Raw genomic sequence first — 25,267 nt, forward strand, 5'->3', positions numbered from 1 at the left:
AAATTTGCCCTTCAAATCCGAGTCACACTGCAAGTCTATTATTTCAAGTTGGATGCTGACGGGCAGATCAGAGGGATTCACGGTGAATGGCAAGCAAAAAACGTTGAAGTCTTTCTCCAGTTCACCAAAAATCTGAAAGCGTTGCTCAAACTCCCGTAACAGTCCCGTTATTTTATCTTTGAACCGCTTCGTGTCTGCCACATGTTGGGAAGCGCACACATTTTTCAGACGGGGGAAGTGAGCTGCATCACCACCGGCAAGTTGCGTCTCCCACAATGACAGCTTCAACTTGAAAGAACGTATGCTGTCATAATACTGCGTGACAACTTTGTTGCGCCCTTGCAGCTGTTTGTTCAAGTTATTCAGGTGCTCTGTAACATCCACCATAAATGCAAGGTCCTGCATCCATTCTGCGGAATGGAATTCTAACACTGGTTTGCCCTTTTCTTCCATGAACTGTTCAATTTCTTCTCGTAAATCAAAGAAACGCCTCAGCACCTCGGCTTAACCATCTTACCTCAGTGTGGTATGGCAGGCCATAGATGTGGTCTTTCTCTCTGAGAAGGCTGTCAAACTGACGGTGATTCAGGCTTCTGGCTCGGATGAAATTAACAGTTTGGATGACCACCTTCATGACGTTATCCATCTTTAATGACTTGCAACACAAAGCCTCCTGGTGCAAAATACAGTGAAAAGTCAAAAAATCACGTCCTCCATTTGCAGATTGCACTTTCTCTCTGAACTTTGTCACAACGCCTGCTTTTTTCCCGATCATTGAGGGCGCACCATCTGTAGCCAGGCTGACAGCGCGGGACCAGTCCACTCCGACCCTGTCCAGCGCGCCGACGAGTGCGGTAAAAATATCAGCTGCTGTCGTATCTGTCATCGGCACCAACTCCACGAACTCCTCGGTGACGGTCAATGTGTCATCAACTCCGCGGATGAAAATGGCCAGTTGTGCAACATCTGTAATGTCCGTGCTTTCATCAATTGCAACCGAAAACGCAATAAATGACTTTACTTTTTGCTTCAACTGGCTGTCTAAATCCACTGAAAGATCGGAAATCCTGTCTGCAACTGTGTTTCTTGTCAGGCCTGACGCTTTTCAGGGCACACAATCTCCGCTGCCTTCATCATGCATGTTTTTACAAATTCACCCTCACTAAATGGTTTTGAAGCCACTGCGATTTCATTAGCAATGAGGTAGCTAGCTTTCACTGCAGCGTCACTGATGTATCGGCTGTGAGTAAACACAGACTTGACCTACTTGCTCTGCCCCGGTTTAAACAGTTTGCTTGCTTAACACAATTGCTATTGCGCCATCCAGTGGACGCAATTGGAACAGCAGTTTATTTTATTGAAAAATTGCAGCGCATTTTTATACTTTACAAAATCATCTCGCGGGCCGGATTAAACCCGTTTGCGGGCCTGATCCGGCCCGTGGGCCGGACGTTTGACACCCCTGATCTAGAGTGTCACCCCCTTTGAAGAGGGGGATGACCGCGGCAGCTTTCCAATCTCTGGGGATCTCAGACGTTACGAAAGAGAGGTTGAACAGACTAGTAATAGGGGTTGCGACAATTTCGGCGGCTAGTTTTAGAAAGAAAGGGTCCAGATTGTCTAGCCCAGCTGATTTGTAGGGGTCCAGATTTTGCAGCTCTTTCAGAACATCAGCTGTCTGAATTTGTGTGAAGGAGAAGCGGGGGGGGCATGGGCAAGTTGCAGCGGAGGGTGCAGAGTTGGTGGCCGGGGTAGTGGTAGCCAGGTGGAAAGCATGGCCAGCCGTAGCAAAATGCTTGTTGAAATTCTCGATTATTGTACAGTGGGGAAAAAAGTATTTAGCCAGCCACCAATTGTGCAAGTTCTCCCACTTAAAAAGATGAGAGAGGCCTGTAATTTTCATCATAGGTACACGTCAACTATGACAGACAAATTGAGGAAAAAAATCCAGAAAATCACATTGTAGGATTTTGAATGAATTTATTTGCAAATTATGGTGGAAAATAAGTATTTGGTCACCTACAAACAAGCAAGGTTTCTGGCTTTCACAGACCTGTAACTTCTTCTTTAAGAGGCTCCTCTGTCCTCCACTCGTTACCTGTATTAATGGCACCTGTTTGAACTTGTTATTAGAATAAAAGACACCTGTCCACAACCTCAAACAGTCACACTTCAAACTCCACTATGGCCAAGACCAAAGAGCTGTCAAAGGACACCAGAAACAAAATTGTAGACCTGCACCAGGCTGGGAAGACTGAATCTGCAATAGGTAAGCAGCTTGGTTTGAAGAAATCAACTGTGGGAGCAATTATTAGGAAATTGAAGACATACAAGACCACTGATAATCTCCCTCGATCTGGGGCTCCACGCAAGATCGCACCCCGTGGGGTCAAAATGATCACAAGAACGGTGAGCAAAAATCCCAGAACCACACGGGGGGACCTAGTGAATGACCTGCAGAGAGCTGGGACCAAAGTAACAAAGCCTACCATCAGTAACACACTACGCCGCCAGGGACTCAAATCCTGCAGTGCGAGACGTGTCCCCCTGCTTAAGCCAGTACATGTCCAGGCCCATATGAAGTTTGCTAGAGTGCATTTGGATGATCCAGAAGAGGATTGGGAGAATGTCATATGGTCAGATGAAACCAAAATATAACTTTTTGGTAAAAACTCAACTCGTCGTGTTTGGAGGACAAAGAATGCTGAGTTGCATCCAAAGAACACCATACCTACTGTGAAGCATGGGTGTGGAAACATCATGCTTTGGGGCTGTTTTTCTGCAAAGGGACCAGGACGACTGATCCGTGTAAAGGAAAGAATGAATGGGGCCATGTATCGTGAGATTTTGAGTGAAAACCTCCTTCCATCAGCAAGGGCATTGAAGATGAAACGTGGCTGGGTCTTTCAGCATGACAATGATCCCAAACACACCGCCCGGGCAACGAAGGCTTGGCTTCGTAAGAACCATTTCAAGGTCCTGGAGTGGCCTAGCCAGTCTCCAGATCTCAACCCCATAGAAAATCTTTGGAGGGAGTTGAAAGTGCGTGTTGCCCAGCGACAGCCCCAAAACATCACTGCTCTAGAGGAGATCTCCATGGAGGAATGGGCCAAAATACCAGCAACAGTGTGTGAAAACCTTGTGAAGACTTACAGAAAACGTTTGACCTGTGTCATTGCCAACAAAGGGTATATAACAAAGTATTGAGAAACTTTTGTTATTGACCAAATACTTATTTTCCACCATAATTTGCAAATAAATTCATTAAAAATCCTACAATGTGATTTTCTGGATTTTTTCTCTCTCATTTTGTCTGTCATAGTTGACGTGTACCTATGATGAAAATTATAGGCCTCTCTCATCTTTTTAAGTGGGAGAACTTGCACAATTGGTGGCTGACTAAATACTTTTTTCCCCCACTGTAGATTTATCGGTGGTGATAGTGTTTCCTAGCCTCAGTGCAGTGGGCAGCTGGGAGGAAGTGCTCTTATTCTCCATGGACTTTACAGTGTCCCAAAACTTTTTGGAGTTAGTGCTACAGGATGCAAATTTCTGTTTGAAAAAGTTAGCCTTTGCTTTCCTGACTGCTTGTGTAAATTGGTTCCTAACTTCCCTGAAAAGTTGCATATCGCGGGGGCTATTTGATGCTAATGCAGTACGCCACAGGATGTTTTTGTGCTGGTCAAGGGCAGTCAAGTCTGAGGAGAACCAGGGGCTATATCTGTTCTTAGTTCTGTATTTTTTGAATGGGGCATGTTTATTTAAGATTGAGAGGAAATTACTTTTAAAGAACAACCAGGCATCCTCTACTGACGGAATGAGATCTATATCCATCCAGGATACCTGGGCCAGGTCAATTAGGAAGGCCTGCTCGCTAAAGTGTTTTAGGGAGCGTTTGACAGTGATGAGGGGTGGTCGTTTGACCGCGGACCCGTTACGGACGCAGGCAATAAGGCAGTGATCGCTGAGATCCTGGTTGAAGACAGCGAAGGTGTATTTAGAGGGTAAGTTAGTCAGGATGATATCTATGAGGGTACCCATGTTTACGGATTTAGGGTTGTACCTGGTAGGTTCGTTGATAATTTGCGTGAGGTTGAGGGCATCTAGCTTGGATTGTAGGATGGCTGGGGTATTAAGCATATCCCAATTTAGGTCACCAAGCAGTACAAACTCTGAGGATAAATGGGGGGCAATCAATTCACATATGGTGTCCAGGGCACAGCTGGGGGCTGAGGGGGGTCTGTAGCAAGCGGCAACAGTGAGAGACTTATTTCTGGAAAGGTGGATTTTTAGAAGTAGAAGCTCAAACTGTTTGGGCACAGACCTGGATAGTATAATAGAGCTCTGCAGGCTATCTCTACAGTAGATTGCAACTCCACCCCCTTTGGCAGTTCTATCTAGATGGAAAATGTTATAGTTGGGGATGGATGACATATCTGGTGAGTTTGCGGGCCATGGAAGGACTGGGACATTTTCAGCTTCCAGGAATTGTGTACAGATCCTTGCGACATGGGGCCGTGCATTATCATGCTGAAACATGAGGTGATGAATGGCACGACAATGGGCCTCAGGATCTCGTCACGGTAACTCTGTGCATTCAAATTGCCAACAATAAAATGCAATTGTGTTTGTTGTCCATAGCTTATGCCTGCCCATACCATAACCCCACCGCCACCATGGGGGACTCTGTTCACAACGTTGACATCAGCAAACCGCTCGCCCACACATCTGTCATCTGCCCAGTACAGTTGAAACCAGGATTCATCCGTGGAGGGCACACTTCTCCAGCGTGCCAGTGGCCATCGAAGTTGAGCATTTGCCCACTGAAGTCGGTTATGACGCCAAACTGCAGTCAGGTCAAGACCCTGGTGAGGACGACGAGCACGCAGATGAGCTTCCCTGAGATGGTTTCTGACAGTTTGTGCAGAAATTCTTCGCTTGTGCAAACCCACAGTTTCATCAGATGTCTGAGTGGCTGGTCTCAGACGATCCCGCAGGATCTGTGTTTGAGGCCAGTTGGATGTACTGCCAAATTCTCTAAAACAACGTTGGAGGTGGCTTATGGTAGAGAAATGAACATTCAATTCTCTGGCAACAGCTCTGATGGACATTCCTGCTGTCAGCATGCCAATTGAATGCTCCCTCAAAACTTGAGACACCTGTGGCATTGTGTTGTGTGACAAAACTGAACATTTTAGAGTGGCCTTTTATTGTCCTGTGTAATGATCTTGCTGTTTAATCAGCTTCTTGATATGCCACACCTGTCATGTGGATGGATTATCTTGGCAAAGGAGAAATGCTCATTAACAGGGACGTGCACAGAATTTGAGAGAAATAAGCTTTTTGTGCACATTGAGAAATTCTGGGATCTTATATTTTCAGCTCATGAAACATGGGACCAACACTTTACATGTTGAGTTTATATTTTTGTTCAGTATATGACCTTTTGCCTATAGTACCTTTTCTCTGGCTTCAGCATGTTGTTTTCAGATTGACCACTTGAGGGGGCACTATTACCACTTTAGAAGAACAGGTCAAAACTGTTGACTTTCACAGAGCGTTTTATTTTGGGTGTTACAAGGATAATGTTTTACTATGGAAGAAGGATAATCTCACTAATTCACACAAAGCGCACACACTATGATGCTCAGGAGACAAATGACAGAAAACATTAACAGCTGCAAATATATGTGGAGTGGTCCATCATGCCAGCATTACAGTAAATAGTCAATATCACTTTGATCAAGACCGTGTCAAGCTTTTGAACTGTTTTTGAACTGAGTCATAAAACCCAGAGTTGTATTCATTAGGCATCAAACTGAAGAAGGAAAAAAATGATGGAAACAGGAAAAGCTTGGTCTTAGTTTGCCATCGCAAAACGTTTTGCTACGGTGTGCACTAATGAACACGACCCAGGGCTCCTCCTGAGGCTGGGGCCAGTCTGAGGCAGTGTGTATGAAGTCCTTCTTGTTGATAAGCCGTTATTTATAGCTGTTTGTGGTGCAGTTGGAGTGGCTCAGTACCAGGCATAGAGACACTAAAGATAAGAGGCTGTAGACTTTTAGGTCACTGGCCTAACGCTTTAACCACTAGGCTACCAGCCACCCACATCATATAGAAAACATTACATCACTCAAGACATTGTGCACTATACAAATGTACACTATAAAATGTGCAATGCTACAATAATTGTGTGTGTGTGTGTGTGTTTCAAAGTTTATTCTCCACGTCCACAGGATACAACAGGTGTAAAACAGTACAGTAAAATTCTTACCTTGAGAGCTCTTACCCAACAATGCAGTGGTGGTAATAATAATAATAATAATAATAATAATAATAATAATAATAATAATAATAATAGAAAATATAATTAAAAATAAAGTAAGAATTAAAACCACACAAGAACTATGATGAGAGTTAAAGAAACAGGAGAATGCAAGTATATACAGGTCTGTGCCAGTACCTTATTAAACGTGCAGGGATACTGGAGTGGTTGAGGTGGGTTTATACATAGAAAGTGACTGGTAGTAGGATATACATGTAAACAGGACTGAAAAGTAACTAGTAGCAGGAATATATAAATACTTACGGTAATATACTAATGGTAATATATACATGTAAACAGGAGTAACAGTGAATAGTAATATAATAAATAGATAGATACTAATGTAATGGCAATCGATAATCAATGGACAGCAGCATAATGGAGTTATACATCTAATCAATAATCATTTTAGCAGCAGCGTCGGTTGTGTCTGCGTGGGTAGAGACCTGTGGATGGGCACAGAGTCAGATGGCTCAGAGTTACCTGATGTGGAAGAGTTCCATGTAGTCAGTGCCTTGCAAAAGTATTCATCCCCATTGGTGTTTTTCCTATTTTGTTGCATTATAACCTGTAATTTAAATGGATTTTCATTTGGATTTCATGTAATGGACATATACAAAATAGTCCAAATTGGTGAAGTGAAATTAAAAAAATAACTTGTTTAAAATAAATCTAAAAAATAAATAACGGAAAAGTGGTGCGTGCATATGTATTCAGCCCCTTTGCTATGAAGCCCCTAAATAAGATATGGTGCAACCAATTTCCTTCAGAAGTCACATAATTAGTTAGATTGCACACAGGTGGACTATTTAAGTGTCACATGATCTGTCACATGATCTCAGTATATATACACCTGTTCTGAAAGGCCCCATAGTCTGCAACACCACTAAGCAAGGGGCACCACCAAGCAAGCGGCACCATGAAGACGTACACTCCACAGAGCTTGGCTTTACGGAATAGTGGCCAGAAAAAAGCCATTGCTTAAAGGAAAAATAAGCAAACACGTTTGGTGTTTGCCAAAAGGCATGTGGGAGACTCCCCAAACATATGGAAGAAGGTACTCTGGTCAGATGAGACTAAAATTGAGCTTTTTGGCCATCAAGGAAATCACTATGTCTGGCGCAAACCCAACACTTCATCACCCCGAGAACACCACCCCCACAGTGAAGCATGGTGGTGGCAGCATCATGCTGTGGGGATGTTTTTCATCGGCAGGGACTGGGAAACTGGTCAGAATTGAAGGAATGATGGAAGGCGCTAAATACAGGGAAATTCTTGAGGGAAACCTGTTTCAGTCTTCCAGATATTTGAGACTGGGGCGGAGGTTCACCTTCCAGCAGGACAATGACCCTAAGCATACTGCTAAAGCAACACTCACGTGGTTTAAGGGGAAACATTTAAATATCTTGGAATGGCCTCGTCAAAGCCCAGACCTCAATCCAATTGAGAATCTGTGGTATGACTTAAAGATTGCTGTACACCAGCGGAACCCATCCAACTTGAAGGAGCTGGAGCAGTTCTACCTTGAAGAATGGGCTAAAATCCCAGTGGCTAGATGTTCCAAGCTTATAGAGACATACATTTACATTACATTTACATCATTTAGCAGACGCTCTTATCCAGAGCGACTTACAAATTGGTGCATTCAACCTATAGCCAGTGGGATAACCACTTTACAATTATTATTATTTATTTATTTATTTTAGGGGGGGGGGGGGGGGGTTAGAAGGATTACTTGATCCTATCCCAGGTATTCCTTAAAGAGGTGGGGTTTCAAATGTCTCCGGAAGGTGGTGAGTGACTCCGCTGTCCTGGCGTCGTGAGGGAGCTTGTTCCACCATTGGGGTGCCAGAGCAGCGAACAGTTTTGACTGGGCTGAGCGGGAACTATGCTTCCGCAGAGGAAGGGGAGCCAGCAGGCCAGAGGTGGATGAACGCAATGCCCTCGTTTGGGTGTAGGGACTGATCAGAGCCTGAAGGTACAGAGGTGCCGTTCCCCTCACAGCTCCATAGGCAAGCACCATGGTCTTGTAACAGATGCGAGCTTCAACTGGAAGCCAGTGGAGTGTGCGGAGGAGCGGGGTGACGTGAGAGAACTTGGGAAGGTTGAACACCAGACGGGCTGCGGCATTCTGGATGAGTTGTAGGGGTTTAATGGCACAGGCAGGGAGCCCAGCCAACAGCGAGTTGCAGTAATCCAGACGGGAGATGACAAGTGCCTGGATTAGGACCTGTGCCGCTTCTTGTGTAAGGCAGGGTCGTACTCCGAATGTTGTAGAGCATGAACCTGCAGGATCGGGTCACCGCCTTGATGTTAGCGGAGAACGACAGGGTGTTGTCCAGTTTCACGCCAAGGCTCTTCGCACTCTGGGAGGAGGACACAATGGAGTTGTCAACCGTGATGGTGAGATCATGGAACGGGCAGTCCTTCCCCGGGAGGAAGAGCAGCTCCGTCTTGCCAAGGTTCAGCTTGAGGTGGTGATCCGTCATCCATACTGATATGTCTGCCAGACATGCAGAGATGCGATTCGCCACCTGGTTATCAGAAGGGGGAAAGGAGAAGATTAGTTGTGTATCGTCAGCGTAGCAATGATAGGAGAGGCCATGTGAGGATATGACAGAGCCAAGTGACTTGGTGTATAGGGAGAATAGGAGAGGGCCTAGAAATACCCCAAGAGACTTGCAGCTATAATTGCTGCAGAAGGTGGCTCTACAAAGTATATTCACGCTCAGGTTTTCTGTTTGTTTTGTCTTATTTCTTGTTTGTTTCACAATAAAACATATTTTGCATCTTCAAAGTGGTAGGCATGTTGTGTAAATCAAATGATACAAACCCCCAAAAAATCTATTTTAATTCCAGTTTGTAAGGCAACAAAATAGGAAAAATGCCAAGGGGGGTGAATACTTTCGCAAGCCACTGTAGTTCTGTGTTTTTCCCAGCCTCTGTTCTGGACTTAGGGACTGTGAAGAGACCCCTGGTGGCATGTCTTGTGGGAGCTGTGTGTTAGCTGTTTGAACAGACAGTTCTGTGATTTCAACACGTCAATACCTCTCACAATTGCCACATTATTCATTACGAGATTTAGATGAGGTTTACGGTTTACCGGGGGATTTTTATTTATTTATAAATATAACGCTTATAGTTTTGAAATACACTACATGACCAAAAGTATGTGGAAACATGCTTGTCGAACATCTCATTCCAAAATCATGAGAATTAAAATGGAGTTGGGTCTCCCCTTTGCTGCTATAACAGCCTCCTCTCTTCTGGAAAGGCTTTCCTCTAGATGTTGGAACTTTGCTGCGGGGACTTGCTTCCATTCAGCCACAAGCATTAGTGAGGTCGGGCACTGATGTTTGGCAATTAGGCCTGGCTTGCAGTCGGCGTTCCAATTCATCCCAAAGGTGATTGATGGGGTTGAGGTCAGAGCTCTGAGCTCTGGGCCGGACAGTCAAGTTCTTCCACACCGATCTCGACAAACAATTTCTGCATGGACTTCGCTTTGTGTACGGGTGGAGGCATTGTCATGCTGAGACAGGAAAGGGCCTTCCCCAAACTGTTGCCACAAAGTTGGAAGCACAGAATCGTCTTTAATGTCATTTTACAGTTTCTTCTTTTTGTTTAGTCACAATTTCTCAATTTACAGTTTGTTTGCCAGTTGGCTGTGCAGCCAAACTTATTTGTCATTTATTTTCCCTCGTCCCTCTCAACCATAAAATGTTTCTAATACTCATCAATCCACAGGGATTTAGCATTTCTAAATAGTTTCTTAATAGGTGCATGCTTATCAATAACTGGAAGAAACAATTTCACAAATGTGCCAAGTATTGCGTCTGGTTGGTCCTCACTACACACAACAGACCAGCAAATATTCTTGAAGATGTAAACATAGGAATCGCTACAGAACCTCTTGTATGATCTCTCTTACACTATATATTAGGCCCAGCCTTTTGAACTTTGGTTTCCCTAGATATTGCTACTATATTATGATCACTACATCCAATGGGTGTGGATAATGCTTTAGAGCAGCATTAGTAAAGATGTGACCAATACATGTGGATGATTTCATTAATGTGCTGTTTGTAAATACCCTGGTAGGTTGACCGATAACCTGAACCAGATTGCATGCACTGGTTACAGTTTTGAAGCTTCTTCTTGAGTGGATAGCTTGGTGATACCCAGTCAATATTTAGGTCACCCAGAAAATATACCACTGTTGACATAACATACGTTATCAAGCATTTCACACACATTATCCAGATACTGACTGTTAGCATTCAGTGGTCTATAGAATGGGCAACCTGAGAAGTAGTAATAATTCATAACGATTTGTTTCCACAGCTTACAGGCATCGTACTTCAGGCTGCTAAGAGACTTCAAGTGAATGTGTTCGTTGAGAAGATTCCCGTGTTTAGGTAAGCAAATACATTTTGTAATTAATAAAGTGGCTACTTTTCTTTTTAAATTGACAATTCTGTGAACTGTCTTGTGCAAGTTTTAAATTGACACAATACCTGTTAGCAAAGGTGTCAGCTAAAGATGACGTGCAGGAGCTTGCAGGGATTTGTAGTCTTGTATGATGTCTACTTTGATGCTAATTAGCATTTTTTAATCTGAGAGTAAACAGAGCCGATTTATATTGATAAAAGTCACCTTATCATGGTTATCAAAACGTCACGCCAGGGTAACAGACCTTATTTTAAGTGTTTCTAGAAATTCCCTATGGGGAAAAATGAATGGTGGAAAAACGATTTGAAACCATTTCCATGTTTGACCGCTAGGTTTTATCGGTATTGTGACACCTCCACTGTGGGGCCTTATAGAAGGAAGCCTATAGGGGTGTAACGGTTCACCAAACCCATGGTTCGGTACATAATTGCGGTTTTGGTACAGAGGGGAAATTAAATGTTCAGCGTTCACAATGTTCCTTGCTTTGTCTGTTGTGAACGGATTGTTATGTTGGGCCTCAGGTTTCCACTCTGATGCTACGTTTATAACCATGTGTGTTTCCAGTTGTGAAGTCGTAAATACCATTTGGATGCATTCATGTGATTTGAACTCGTTGAGAAACGCTGATTGGCTAATGGCCAACCATAAACTAAAAGTACAGCTATCATGCTTGTAAACAAATTATAGAGTTCAAAAACCACATTAATAGATTGCTTTTTATAAAATGATGTTTTGTTGCATTTAACTGCTGAGAATTCTGTTATAAAGGCCATTTCCTTAGTAGGTGACATCCGAGGTCACCATGTGGGATAAGTGGGTGCTCGGGATGATAGATGAGTTTACCAGTAGTAATTAGCAGTTTGAGGGCCATTCAAGTGGATTTTCCCCAGTCTTACGTGGTAAATTCCCATTTCCTACTTTGTTACGAAAGCACCTCCTTCAGGGCCAGATGCGCACTTGTGACGTGTCTTTAGCACGGTACATTGACTGCTTTGATTTGTTTATATAGGGCGGGTACTACCTGTTTGCTGAAATGGGTGCAAGAGGGAAGTTCGTAACGTCGCTCGAGCACTTTCACAAGGTGCTGAAACCCCCAAAAATGGGCGCATATCCGTGGCAATAAACCAAAAACTATAAAAAAATATATATATAAACATAGCCTACCTATTGCTCTTGTAATTTCTTTGGCCCAGTCAGAATCAGTTGCCAAGGGCTGCTTGAACGCAGAGGGGAGACGATGTTGTTTCTTTGCGTTTCTGTCTCGCTCTGGTATACTGGGGTGATGTCGGCGTAAATGTGTCAACTTGAGGTGTTGGCAGCTGCATAGGCTATTCTCATTTTTACATTTTATATTTACATTTTAGTCATTTAGCAGACGCTCTTATCCAGAGCGACTTACAGTTAGTGAATACATATTTTTTTATACTGGCCCCCCGTGGGAATCGAACCCACAACCCTGGCGTTGCAAACGCCATGCTCTATCAACTGAGCTACATCCCTGACGGTCATTCCCTCCCCTACCCTGGACGACGCTGGGCCAATTGTGCGCCGCCCATGAGTCTCCCGGTCGCGGCCGGCTGCGACAGAGCCTGGATTCGAACCAGGATCTCTAGTGGCACAGTTAGCACTGCGATGCAGTGCCTTAGACCACTGCGCCACTCAGGAGTACATTCTCGTTGTGCGTGGCGACATACTGTTAACGTTTTATCCACAACACTGTCCATCGCCGTTGTAATCTACTGGGAAGCCAACATTTTCCCAAACTGGAGATTTAAACGATGATGAAGGATCCTCCAATTCTGGTTTATCGACCACATCCCATCTTACAGAACTAGTTCCCGGCTGCGCCTCACAAAAGGACGGTTTGAAATGCACCAGTTAAGATTATAATTTTGATTACAACGTGAGCATAGGCTCTAGTTCAGGGGTCAACTAGATTCAGCCGTGGGACTATTTGTTTCTTGAGCGGATGGTCAGCGGGCCGGAACATAATTACAAATCATTTGTAGACAGCAAATTGGCCGCAAGAAGCCCAAACAGATATAATATTTTACTAAAACATAATAATGTCAAACCGTGCTTACATTTGCATACAATCACAAACAGTACGTCTCTCTCTTATGCGTGGGAATAGTTAGGAACAGATTTCCAAAACGGAAAATCACTTGGAGCTTATTTGTTGGTGTTTTTACAATCTTTTATGTCCAACAATGAAACATTTTTTTAAATAAAATGACCTGCGGGCCGCCAGTTGGGGAACCCTGCGGTAGTTGTTTTAACGGAATAGCCTGGAATGTTTGTTTTTTTAGCTCAGATTTACTCAAAAGGGCATAGGCCTACAACTCAGTGTAGGCAGAGCCTATTGACCTTTGTTTCATTTTGTAAATATAATTATTTGATGTATTCAATGGGGTTCGCAGTGAGGACCGTACAGTGGTCCAGTACTGAATACCCATAGAAACCTGCTATCTCAGCGTTCTGAACAGCGTTTGTGATCCCTGCTGTTTATGAGATATAATCGCCTGTAAGATGAGAAACAGTTTAATGACATGGTCCGGTACTTTCGCGACTAAAAGTATTTTTTAAACCTACGGCTTTGGGCTGGATGTGTCCAATGTGTATTTCATACATGCATAATCTATGAGCAGAATTACTGGCTTGAAGCTGTGCCGTACAATTTTCTCTACATTTCCACGTGGCCCAGCCCCCTTGCAAATTGAGTTCTAGCCAATGAACTTCAGCCCCTCTAATTTGAGTGACAGCTAGCAAGAGGCCTGTCCAGCGTTATCCAATGAGGTTACAGGGCGGGCCCAACGGAGGGAGAGAGAGAGAGAGAGAGACGTGACGTAGTATGCAATTTTCAGGGACCACTTTTGGCTTCTTTCAGAACTACTGGCTAAAAAGTATACAAAAGTAGCAGAGAATCTCTTTAATTATGAAGTATTCCTAATAATCTATTCTCAGCTCTGTTTATCTTTGTAGAGAGAGAAGTGAAACTTGTCTGGCAGAGGTCGTCCTCAGCTGCTGTGGCCAAACTTAGTGATCAGTTACACTGTTTAAACACACCTAGTTAGCTAGCTACAGCTGATTCTGTGGGCGCGGCAGCAGTGTGTGTGTGTGTGTGTGTGTTCTTGCCAAGTGCAGTTGATGCAACAGATAGACTTTTGATAGAGGAGAGAGTGAGGAAGTAAATATATCCCAGATTACGTGACAGTGTTGGAAACTATTGACTCCAGCCTCCCAACGTACAAGAAACAACAGGATGTTTTAAATGCCATATTAGTAGAAAATGATGAGCGACATGACCCCAATTTGACCCCAGAAAGACCGCAAAGGAACCTGCAAGGTAGCGTTTAGTTGTACATTTGTATACCATGTGTATCCTGTACATACGAAACTAGATTTTAACATTGAGCATGACTGGAAGATCTGTGGTTGCGATTTGCGCTACCGGGATATGATTAAACCAACTGCCGCCTTAGTGAGGTGGTGGTTTCTCTTTGAGTATGAGCTAACACCCCCCCCCCCCCCCCACCTATTGACTGTGTATAGATAAGTCACGTATGCATACCAGAAAGCATACTCAACATTTTAACAAGATGTGGGGTCAGAATATTAGACCCTGGCTGAGTGATGTAGTTTTATTCAAGCAGCCTAAATATTAGACCCTGGCTGAGTGATGTAGTTTTATTCAAGCAGCCTAAATATTAGACCCTGGCTGAGTGATGTAGTTTTATTCAAGCAGCCTAAATATTAGACCCTGGCTGAGTGATGTAGTTTTATTCAAACCTTTTGAGATGTAGCCTAAATATTAGACCCTGGCTGAGTGATGTAGTTTTATTCTAACCTTTTGAGATGTAGCCTAAATATTAGACCCTGGCTGAGTGATGTAGTTTTTATTCAAACCTTTTGAGATGTAGCCTAAATATTAGACCCTGGCTGAGTGATGTAGTTTTTATTCAAACCTTTTGAGATGTAGCCTAAATATTAGACCCTGGCTGAGTGATGTAGTTTTTATTCAAACCTTTTGAGATGTAGCCTAAATATTAGACCCTGGCTGAGTGATGTAGTTTTTATTCAAGCAGCCTAAATATTAGACCATGGCTGAGTGATGTAGTTTTACATTTTAGTCATTTAGCAGACGCTCTTATCCAGAGCGACTTACAGTTAGTGAATACATATTTTTTTATACTTGCCCCCCGTGGGAATCAAACCCACAACCCTGGCGTTGCAAACGCCATGCTCTATCAACTGAGCTACATTCCCTCCCCTACCCTGCCGGCCATTCCCTCCCCTACCCTGGACGACGCTGGGCCAATTGTGCGCCGCCCATGAGTCTCCCGGTCGCGGCCGGCTGCGACAGAGCCTGGATTCGAACCAGGATCTCTAGTGGCACAGTTAGCACTGCGATGCAGTGCCTTAGACCACTGCGCCACTCAGGAGTTTTATTCAAGCAGCCTAAATATTAGACCATGGCTGAGTGATGTAGTTTTATTCAAGCAGCCCAAATATTAAAGATGCACTATGCAGAAATTTGTGGTCCTCTGTAGCTCAGCTGGTAGAGCACGGCGCTTATAACGTCAAGGTAGTGGGTTCGATCCCCGGGACCATCCATACACAAAAATGTATGCATGCATGACTGTAAGTCGCTTTGGATAAAAGCGTCTGCTAAATGGCATATTATTATTATTTATTATTAAATTGCTCCGCCATTTCCTGGTTGCTACAATTCTAATAGTTTGCCGAATTTCAGTTTGTGACAAAACAAGCAAGTATAGTGTAGAGAATCATTGTATCATCGAAACCGCTGTGAAATATATTTTCCATAACTAAAATTATTGTATTTTCAGCAGTTTGAAGCTCGTGCACAAAACCGAAAGTAAAAAAATAAAAAAATAATTAAGAACAGGAAGCATAGAAATAGCGCACATAGAACAGATCTACCGCTTCTTAGACTTGCTTTGAATGAGAATGACAGATCTATAAGTAAACATTTCTATGTGAATTTGATCGGGTCACCCAAAAAGTTATATATTGCAAGCTTCAACAAATAGGGCACCACAGTTCTCTGTAATAATAATGATATAATACTTTGGTTATATTTGTCCTATTTCACACATGTACAATGTATTTATATACACGTTTGATTTGGAAATGTGTTTTTGGAATATACCAAATCCCTGTGAAACACCCTTGGAGAGTGGGGTCACAGCCAGGGTCAGCCATTATCAATGGCGACCTTGGAGCAGTGCCTTGCTCAAGGGCATATTGACAGATTTTTCACCTTGTCAGCTCTGGGATTTGTATTTGCGACCTTTCAGTTACTGGCTCAACACTCTAATGGCTAGGTGTGTTTAAACAGTGTAACTGATCACTAAGTTTGGCCACAGCAGCTGAGGACGACCTCTGCCAGACAAGTTTCACTTCTTGCTTACACAAGCTTCCTGTTGGTAGTACCTTCAGACAATCAATAAAAGTGATATGGTCAGGTGTTTTTCTCCAACCACATAACATTACAACAGTCATCAGACTACAATTTATAGCCTTATTAGAGACTGACTGTGAGGAGTCTGTCTGAAGTAGAACTGTTAATGTATTAATTACGCTGTCGTTGTAACTCCATTGCTGACCTTTGCTCAGTCAAAACGCATCAACATCTGACATGGTCCCCAGGGTGTCTGATATGCACTATGGCTCTGCCCTTCACACCTTTTCTTACATCATTTACTGTGATGATGACTTGATATGCAAGTCTTGGTTGCATCATCATGTGGATCCTGTTAGCTCTGATGTCCACCAGACCTGGGTTCAATTACGATTTTTAAAGTATTTTTTAAATACATTTTAGCTTTTATTTTTGGATTGTCAGGCGGGCAGGGGTTTGAGACTCTCTTCTAATGGTTCCATTGCACCAGGCAAGCTCAATCAAGCCAAGCTAGTATAGTATTTGAACCCAGGCCTGGTCACCATGCCCTCATCTGACCTTTATCGTTCTCATAGTTCATTTTTCTCATTCGTTCGTCACTGAATTAGGTAATTAGCTAATTAATTTTTTTTAGGACTGAGTTAATTGGGTTTCTTTATGAAACAAAACAGCCATTTGTTGTCCTCAGTCCTGCTGGTCGAACTATGACCAGATTTCCAGGTTAGTTCAGGTTAAATTTATTTCCATGCATGAGATTGTGTGTGTGTCCACTTCGAGCGGTGGGCGCAGAGAAAGGTTGGTATGACTTGGATCAGTTTCAGTGGTGTAACGTAACATCGTACTGCTCAATTGCTGGTCGGCACATGAAATATGGGAAAATTGAGAATGGGGCTTGGAATGGCTTGCTGACGATGTGATGTTGGCAGGCTTCATCTTGTTCAGAGCACAAACACACCATACTATAATAGTGTATTAATTGAGCGGTTTAAAATGTAAATGGGTAACAAGTAGGCTTGGGTGGTACCCAGATTTTCATATAGTCATACCGTCCTTCTCTTATCCCGGGATTTACCATATTACCGGCATAGCACACAAGGGGGCGCTAAAAAACGCAAGAAAAGCCCATTGGGCCTCTATTACCAAAAATGCTACCAAAATTACACAGACGCTGTTAGCAAATCCAGCTCATAAAGTTATACATGCATAGCTAGTGGCAACCGAATGTTATTTTCGGTGAGTGTGGACATTTTACAAGTGAAAGTGAACGAGGTAAATTGTGCAAATGAACAAAGTTGTGATGCATGCTTTTCTGAAGGAAGAGCAGCATGTGAACACGGAGCGGAGGGGAGGAGAACGGAGGAGGGGAAAAACGCTAGTAGGAAGCACAGGGACAAAATGGCAGCTGTACAGAACTCATCCAGAGCTCTTTGACTTCTGGCAGAAAGCCGTTATAAGATATCTGATGGCCAACATTTAGTAGTGAATTGCATACTCATGTGCACCGCACAACAGAGACTCACTGATAGATATAGAACGCTATGGACTCACCAACAGAGACTCACTGATAGATATACAGTAGAACACTATGGACTCACCAACAGAGACTCACTGATAGATATAGAACGCTATGGACTCACCAACAGAGACTCACTGATAGATATAGAACGCTATGGACTCACCAACAGAGACTCACTGATAGATATAGAACGCTATGGACTCACCAACAGAGACTCACTGATAGATATAGAACGCTATGGACTCACCAACAGAGACTCACTGATAGATATAGAACACTATGGACTCACCAACAGAGACTCACTGATAGATATACAGTAGAACACTATGGACTCACCAACAGAGACTCACTGATAGATATACAGTAGAACACTATGGACTCACCAACAGAGACTCACTGATAGATATACAGTAGAACACTATGGACTCACCAGCTTCCGCTTTCTCCTGTTGTGCTATTTACAAAAAAACACACATGGCTGGCTCAACTGTTCTGGGGAACTACGGTAAGGTTCATAATGTAAAATAATGTGACAGGTGAAATGAAGAACGCAACCTGCTTCATCTCCTAACGTATTACACAAGTTGACTGCAGGTATTCACTTTAAAAAGTTGCTACAAATATTCAAATGTATTGAAAAACCATCCCGTATTCTTATTCCAAATCCCACAGTACACCGCCCGAGCAGGTTCTAATATTACCACTAGAACACTGAGTAAATGCATTCTGGAAATAGATTTACATAGTGCGGAATACATTTTAGTCATTTAGCAGACGCTCTTATCCAGAGCGATTTACAGTTGGTGAGTGCATACTTTTTTTTTTCTTCTCATACTGGCCCCCCCGTGGGAATCGAACCCACAACCCTGGCGTTGCGAACGCCATGCTCTACCAACTGAGCTACACGGGGACTACATAGGAATAAAAGTCCCATTCTTAAAGTGATTTCATGCAATGATCCTACAGGGGAAAACTAAGGGGACGCGACTGACTGGCAAACTGATGTTACATTTCTCAATTGCTTAAAATTAGATCAATGTTAGGGGTTAAGGTTAGGGTCAGTTTCAAATCAAATCAAATTTTATTGGTCACGTACACATATATTTAGCAGATTTTATTGCGTGTGTAGCAAGATGCTTGTGTTCCTAGCGCCAACAGTGCAGTTTTAGGTTTTGATGTCGGGATGTCTGTCAGTCACGCCCCTTTTTAGTCTCACCGTGATCAAACAATGGCTTTAGATTCTATAGTTTTCTAACATTTTGTCCTTCATTCTCCTTGCAGCCAAACAGGTGACGTCAGGACTCTGGTGTTTCCTGTGCTGTACCTCAATGAGGTAAGCTGGGCTTGGTCATTCATTCACATAATGTATATGCTGTTGATCTTCTTTGTGTCTACTGGCAGACTGACAACACTTCTGATGGCCCTGCATATAGCTTCATTTCGTTCAGTTCCCCTTCTACTGTTGTTTTCCAAGTTGTTTTTGGGCGTCCACGTTTGTGTAATGTACTAATGTTGTTCATTAGTTAAATCACATGCCAAACTATCTGAATAAGCGATTGTTCCCCCACTAGGTCAAAAGTAAATAGGATCCAAAAACATAAATAGAATGACGTGTGGCTCACAACAATGCTTAACGTTTCTTAGATGAGGAAACATGATACACGCTCAGCAAGGAATGTCCTTTAACCTTACGCCAGTTATCTGGAGCAAAGGTAACTGAAAAGCAAACCACTCCTGCATCAGGCTTCATATCAGGATTATCACAGTACGGCAAGGTGACCAAAGCTGTCATAAACTGTCATAACATGTTTATGACAACCTTATGTAGGCCTAGACACTCTGTGTCACTTTAGGAACTAAGAAGGTTCACCATCAGTGCAGTCTCATCAATGCTAGTATGAACTGTAGAAGAAACATATTTGAACAGAGGGGTTTTAGATGGAGCTAACTTCCTTTTTAAAAGAGACCTCTTGATAAGTTAAAATAGAAATCAACAACTATTAAAGGGATACTTCTAGAAGGACGTTTTGAATCGGTCAGTAGCCTAGAGAGTTATATGAGAAGAGTAGAGTATACACTAGATTACCAAAAGTATGTGGACACCCGCTTGTCCAACATCTCATTCCAAAATCATGGGCATTAATATGGAGTTGGTCCCACCTTTTGCTGCTATAACAGCCTCCACTCTTCTGGGAAGGCTTTCCACTAGATGTTGGAACATTGCTACGGGGACTTGCTTCCATTCAGTCACAAGCATTAGTGAGGTCGGGCGATTAGGCCTGGCTCGCAGTCGGTGTTCCAATTCATCCCAAAGGTGTTTGATGGGGTTGAGGTCAGGGCTCTGTGCATTTCTGCATGCTTTGTGTATGGGGGCATTGTCATGCTGAAACAGGAAAGGGCTTTCCCCAAACTGTTGCCACAAAGTTAGAAGCACAGAATCGTCTAGAATGTCATTGTATGCTGTAGCGTTAAGATTTCCCCTTCACTGGAACTAAGGGGCCTAGCCCGAACCATGAAAAACAGTCCCAGACCATTATTCCTCCTCCACCAAACTTTACAGTTGGCACTCTGCATTGCGGCAGGTAGCGTTCTCCTGGCATCCACCAAACCCAGATTTGTCCGTCGAACTGCCAGATGGTGAAGCGTGATTCGTCACTCTCCAGAGTCCAATTGCGGCGAGCTTTACACCACTCCAGCCGACGCTTGGCATTGCGCATGGTGATAGCTTGTGTGCATGAAGCTCCCAACGAACAATTCTTGTGCTGACGTTGCTTCCAGAGGCAGTGTTGCAACCGAGGAATTACGATTTTTCACATGCTACGCGTTTCAGCACTCGGCGGTCCCGTTGTGTGTCCTACCACTTTGCGGCTGAACAGTTGCTGCTCCTAGACGTTTCCACTTCACAATAACAGCACTTACAGTTGACCGGGGCGGCGCTAGCAGGACAGACATTTGACGAACTGACTTGTTGGAAAGGTGGCATCCTATGACGGGTGCCACGTTGAAAGTCACTGAGCTCTTCAGTAAGGCCATTCTACTGCCAGTGTTTGTCTATGGAGATTGCATGGCTGTGTGCTCGATTTTTATACACCTGTCAGCAACGGGTGTGGCTGAAATAGCAGGATCCACTCATTTGAAGGGGTGTCCACATTATTTTGGGAATATGTTGTGTGTTCTAAACAGTGTTTTGATAACGGTGAAGTGTAACAGTTCCATGTAGAATAAACCATCCTTCATAAATACTGTACAAGCAGTGTTCTTCTAATATAACAATGTGCAAATATTACACTTTTATATATCCTGTAGGGTGTCCTCTATAAGACAGGAGTTCCCTGACATGTTTGAAGAATACACAGGGTCCCCCACCTCCCACTATTAAATAATAACAAAAGACGGTGAAAAGTAATAGATGTGTCTTGTATCATTTTAATGCTGAGTGCAAGGTCTCTCCCAGTTCAGACTTCTGCATCAACCTGACTTTTCAGTCAGAGGACAGTTCAAAAGCATCTCTTCTGTCCATCTGTAGAAAAAAATGAGGAAGGGTTGATTTGACACATGCTTTGTAATGGTGATAAAACTAAAACTAAACACTTGTGATTTTTTACTGGCTTTATTAGTAATCACCTTTCCTCCCATCTGCGGAGCTGCGGATCAGCTCCAGGCCCCTCTCGTTACAGATACTGGTCATGAAGGAGCCTGACTTCGGCTCCTATATCAGGGAGGGAGGGAGGGAGGGAGGGAGGGAGGGAAATACTATCACCACACAGTCATGGAAGCCAACAGTAAATACACGGTTGAACATAGCCAATCAAACAAGGGACACGTGCCAGCATGGCACTGACTAGTTGGCATTACTCACTCTGGGTTCAGGAGTAGTCCATTGGCAGAGTTACAATGCACATATACACACGGCACTGATTTCAATGGTGGTTAGGTGAATTCCAGGACAGATAGTATTTTGACCGTTGACCATATCAAATGTGACAAACCTCCATTTTGAAGTGTCCTCCAATACTCTGAAGTGGGACTGGTGTCTGGCCACTGCCTATGCCATCTGTAGCAGCTCCTGATATGGTAGGGGGGGTTCCCACAACGCTGCTGAACAACAAGTCCACCAGGTTTTGCAAGTAGCTTGTGAATTAAATTAAATATAATCGCTCAATAAACATAGCGAGAGGGCCTCCCGAGTAGCTGTGCCACTAGAGATCCTGGTTCGAGTCCAGGCTCTGTCGCGACCGGGAGACCCATGGGGCGCACAATTGGCCCAGCGTCGTCCTGGTTAGGGGGAGGATTTGGCCGGCGGGGATGTTCTTGTCCCATCGCGCACTAGTGACTCATGTGGCGGGCCGGGCGCAGTGCACGCCGACTCGGTCGCCTGGTGTTCGGTGTTCCCTCCGACACATTGGTGCTGCTGGCTTCCGGGTTAAGCGGGCACGTGTGTCCAGAAGCAGTGCGTCTCGGTTGGGTTGTGTTTCGGAGGACGCTCGTGTCCGTACGGAAGATGCAGCGATGGAATAAGACAGTAACTACTTCCAAAACAAAATCCACTTTAAAAAAAATAAACATAGCGAGAAAAATAACTATTTTGTTTGGAAGTAAAATGTATATGCTAATAGAATCAAATCAAAAGTGTATTGGTCACGTACACGGATTTGCAGATCTGGTGCAAATCCGTGTACGGATGTTGTTTTGGGTTGGCAGAAGAAGCCCCGAATGCTAGCTACCTAACTTACAAATCCGGGTTAGTTTTATATATTTTGTCTGCGTTTAAATTATTTGGCTTGCTAGCTAACGTTAGCTAGCCAGTTCGCTTTGAAACATTATTAAAGCAAGCTGGCTAAATCTTATTATTAACTAGCAAGCTAGTATCCAAGTGCCTGGCCTTTACTGGCCCTTAATGCCAATGGGCTACAGTTAGCTGTTATTAGCAAGGTAGTTAGCTAACGTGAGCTATGCACATCTTCCTCTATGCTACATCACATTACACGTTAGCTTGATGTACACTGCTCAAAAAAATAAAGGGAACACTTAAACAACACAATGTAACTCCAAGTCAATCACACTTCTGTGAAATCAAACTGTCCACTTAGGAAGCAACACTGTTTGACAATACATTTCACATGCTGTTGTGCAAATGGAATAGACAACAGGTGGAAATTATAGGCAATTAGCAAGACACCACCAATAAAGGACTGGTTTTGCAGTTGGTGACCACAGACCACTTCTCAGTTCCTATGCTTCCTGGCTGATGTTTTGGTCACTTTTGAATGCTGGCGGTGCTTTCACTCTAGTGGTAGCATGAGACGGAGTCTACAACCCACACAAGTGGCTCAGGTAGTGCAGCTCATCCAGGATGGCACATCAATGCGAGCTGTGGGAAGAAGGTTTGCTGTGTCTGTCAGCGTAGTGTCCAGAGCATGGTTGCGCTACCAGGAGACAGGCCAGTACATCAGGAGACGTGGAGGAGGCCGTAGGAGGGCAACAACCCAGCAGCAGGACTGCTACCTCCGCCTTTGTGCAAGGAGGAGCAGGAGGAGCACTGCCAGAGCCCTGCAAAATGACCTCCAGCAGGCCACAAATGTGTCTGCTCAAACGGTCAGAAACAGACTCCATGAGGGTGGTATGAGGGCCCGACGTCCACAGGTGGGGGTTGTGCTTACAGCCCAACACCGTGCAGGACATTTGGCATTTGCCAGAGAACACCAAGATTGGCAAATTCGCCACTGGCGCCCTGTGCTCTTCACAGATGAAAGCAGGTTCACACTGAGCACACGTGACAGACGTGACAGAGTCTGGAGACGCCGTGGAGAACGTTCTGCAAATGTATTAAAAATATAAAACTGAAATATCACATTTACATATCTTTAATGTTACAACTTCGCTTTTTCGGCTGGTGGAAGTCCTGTAGAACCATGTCCAGATAAAGGGTCCTGTAGAACCACGTCCAGATAAAGGGTCCTGTAGAACCATGTCCAGATAAAGGGTCCTGTAGAACCACGTCCAGATAAAGGGTCCTGTAGAACCACGTCCAGATAAAGGGTCCTGTAGAACCACGTCCAGATAAAGGGTCCTGTAGAACCACGTCCAGATAAAGGGTCCTGTAGAACCACGTCCAGATAAAGGGTCCTGTAGAACCACGTCCAGATAAAGGGTCCTGTAGAACCACGTCCAGATAAAGGGTCCTGTAGAACCACGTCCAGATAAAGGGTCCTGTAGAACCACGTCCAGATAAAGGGTCCTGTAGAACCACGTCCAGATAAAGGGTCCTGTAGAACCATGTCCAGATAAAGGGTCCTGTAGAACCATGTCCAGATAAAGGGTCCTGTAGAACCATGTCCAGATAAAGAGTCTGGGGTGAAAAAGTTGAATGAACAAAGTAGAGTGAGGAGATAACTAAGACGTTGTTAAATGTATTTAAATACAGATTTGGATTAAATGGTTATTAAAAACCTAAAAGTTTGGCAGGTAGCCAAGTAGTCCGGAAGTTGTGACTTTTTTACCACAATCTCTGTGGATTTGTCAGCAGGATATCATAGGTTATCTGACACACACACACACACACTTGATCATGTTGTTGTTAGCAAATCGCCTGACCAGTTATAAAAACTCAACTCTGCCTCAATATAAGAGAACAGAGTTGAGTGTTCCTCAGCTATTTAACTCTTTACCTGTTACCTCATACATGTTACACGTTAGCCTGCATATATAATACATTATGATCCAGTTGTAATGCATGGTATGACTTGACATAAGCATGTATGACCCCCTTATCTCTTCTCTTCTCCCCACAGAGTGTTGTGATCGATGAGGTATCGGCCAAACAGCTGCAGGTGATCGTGGCGGAGGGCAACGTAGTGGTCAACATACCCTTTATGCTGATTGGCTTCGGCATCCTCCTGGGCGTGGTCTTCATGGTGCTCCAGTGTCGTCAAAGGATCCCAGAGGTGAGAAGTCATAGCCGTAGGTCATAGGTCATTCATGTGTCGTAGGGCTGTGGTCAAAAGTAGTGTGCTAAATAGGGCAGGGTTTCCCAAACTTGGTCCTGGGTCCCCCCGGGTACACATTTTGGTTTTTGCCCTAGCACTACACAGCTGATTCAAATAACCAACTCATCATCAAGCTTCATTATTTGAATCAGCTGTGTAGTGCTAGGGCAAAAACCAAAACGTTCACCCGGGGGGGGACCCAGGGGACCCAGGACCAAGTTTTGGAAACCCTGAAATCGGGATTAGGGTGCCATTTCTGACGTAGCCTATGACTTCATGAAGATGCCCTCTGTTCCATTAGGGAGTATTTATGTAAGTCATAAACAACTCCACCCTGTAGCTTCATGTTTGTGTAATATTAGCAGGAAGAGAAGGTTCCCGACACACTATCACTATCAGGGGCGGTTCCCCCAGCAAACTGCCTTCAGCAAATCAGACATAGTCAATAATGTCTTGGTATAAAAAAAAAAAAGTAACCTTGGTAGCATCCTGAGAACTCCCTCACAGCTTTCTGTGATGGATACATGTTTCCCTCTCACGATATTATCAAAACAATAGGTGCTTAA

General features: G+C 43.8%; 1 protein-coding gene across 1 annotated transcript in view; it reads left to right on the forward strand.

Annotated features, from left to right (window-relative positions):
* The window catches only part of scarb2c (scavenger receptor class B, member 2c), a 51,760-nt gene that overhangs the window by 21,788 nt on the left and 4,705 nt on the right, over positions 1-25,267 (forward strand). The window contains exons 9-11 of the mRNA XM_084170252.1: positions 10,667-10,740; positions 18,997-19,048; positions 24,507-24,659. Coding sequence (XP_084026378.1) covers positions 10,667-10,740; positions 18,997-19,048; positions 24,507-24,659 — 279 coding nt within the window. The remainder of the gene's footprint in view (positions 1-10,666; positions 10,741-18,996; positions 19,049-24,506; positions 24,660-25,267) is intronic.

The sequence above is a fragment of the Coregonus lavaretus genome, assembly GCF_964263955.1.
Source record: "Coregonus lavaretus genome assembly, chromosome: 10".
Classification (NCBI taxonomy): domain Eukaryota; kingdom Metazoa; phylum Chordata; class Actinopteri; order Salmoniformes; family Salmonidae; genus Coregonus; species Coregonus lavaretus.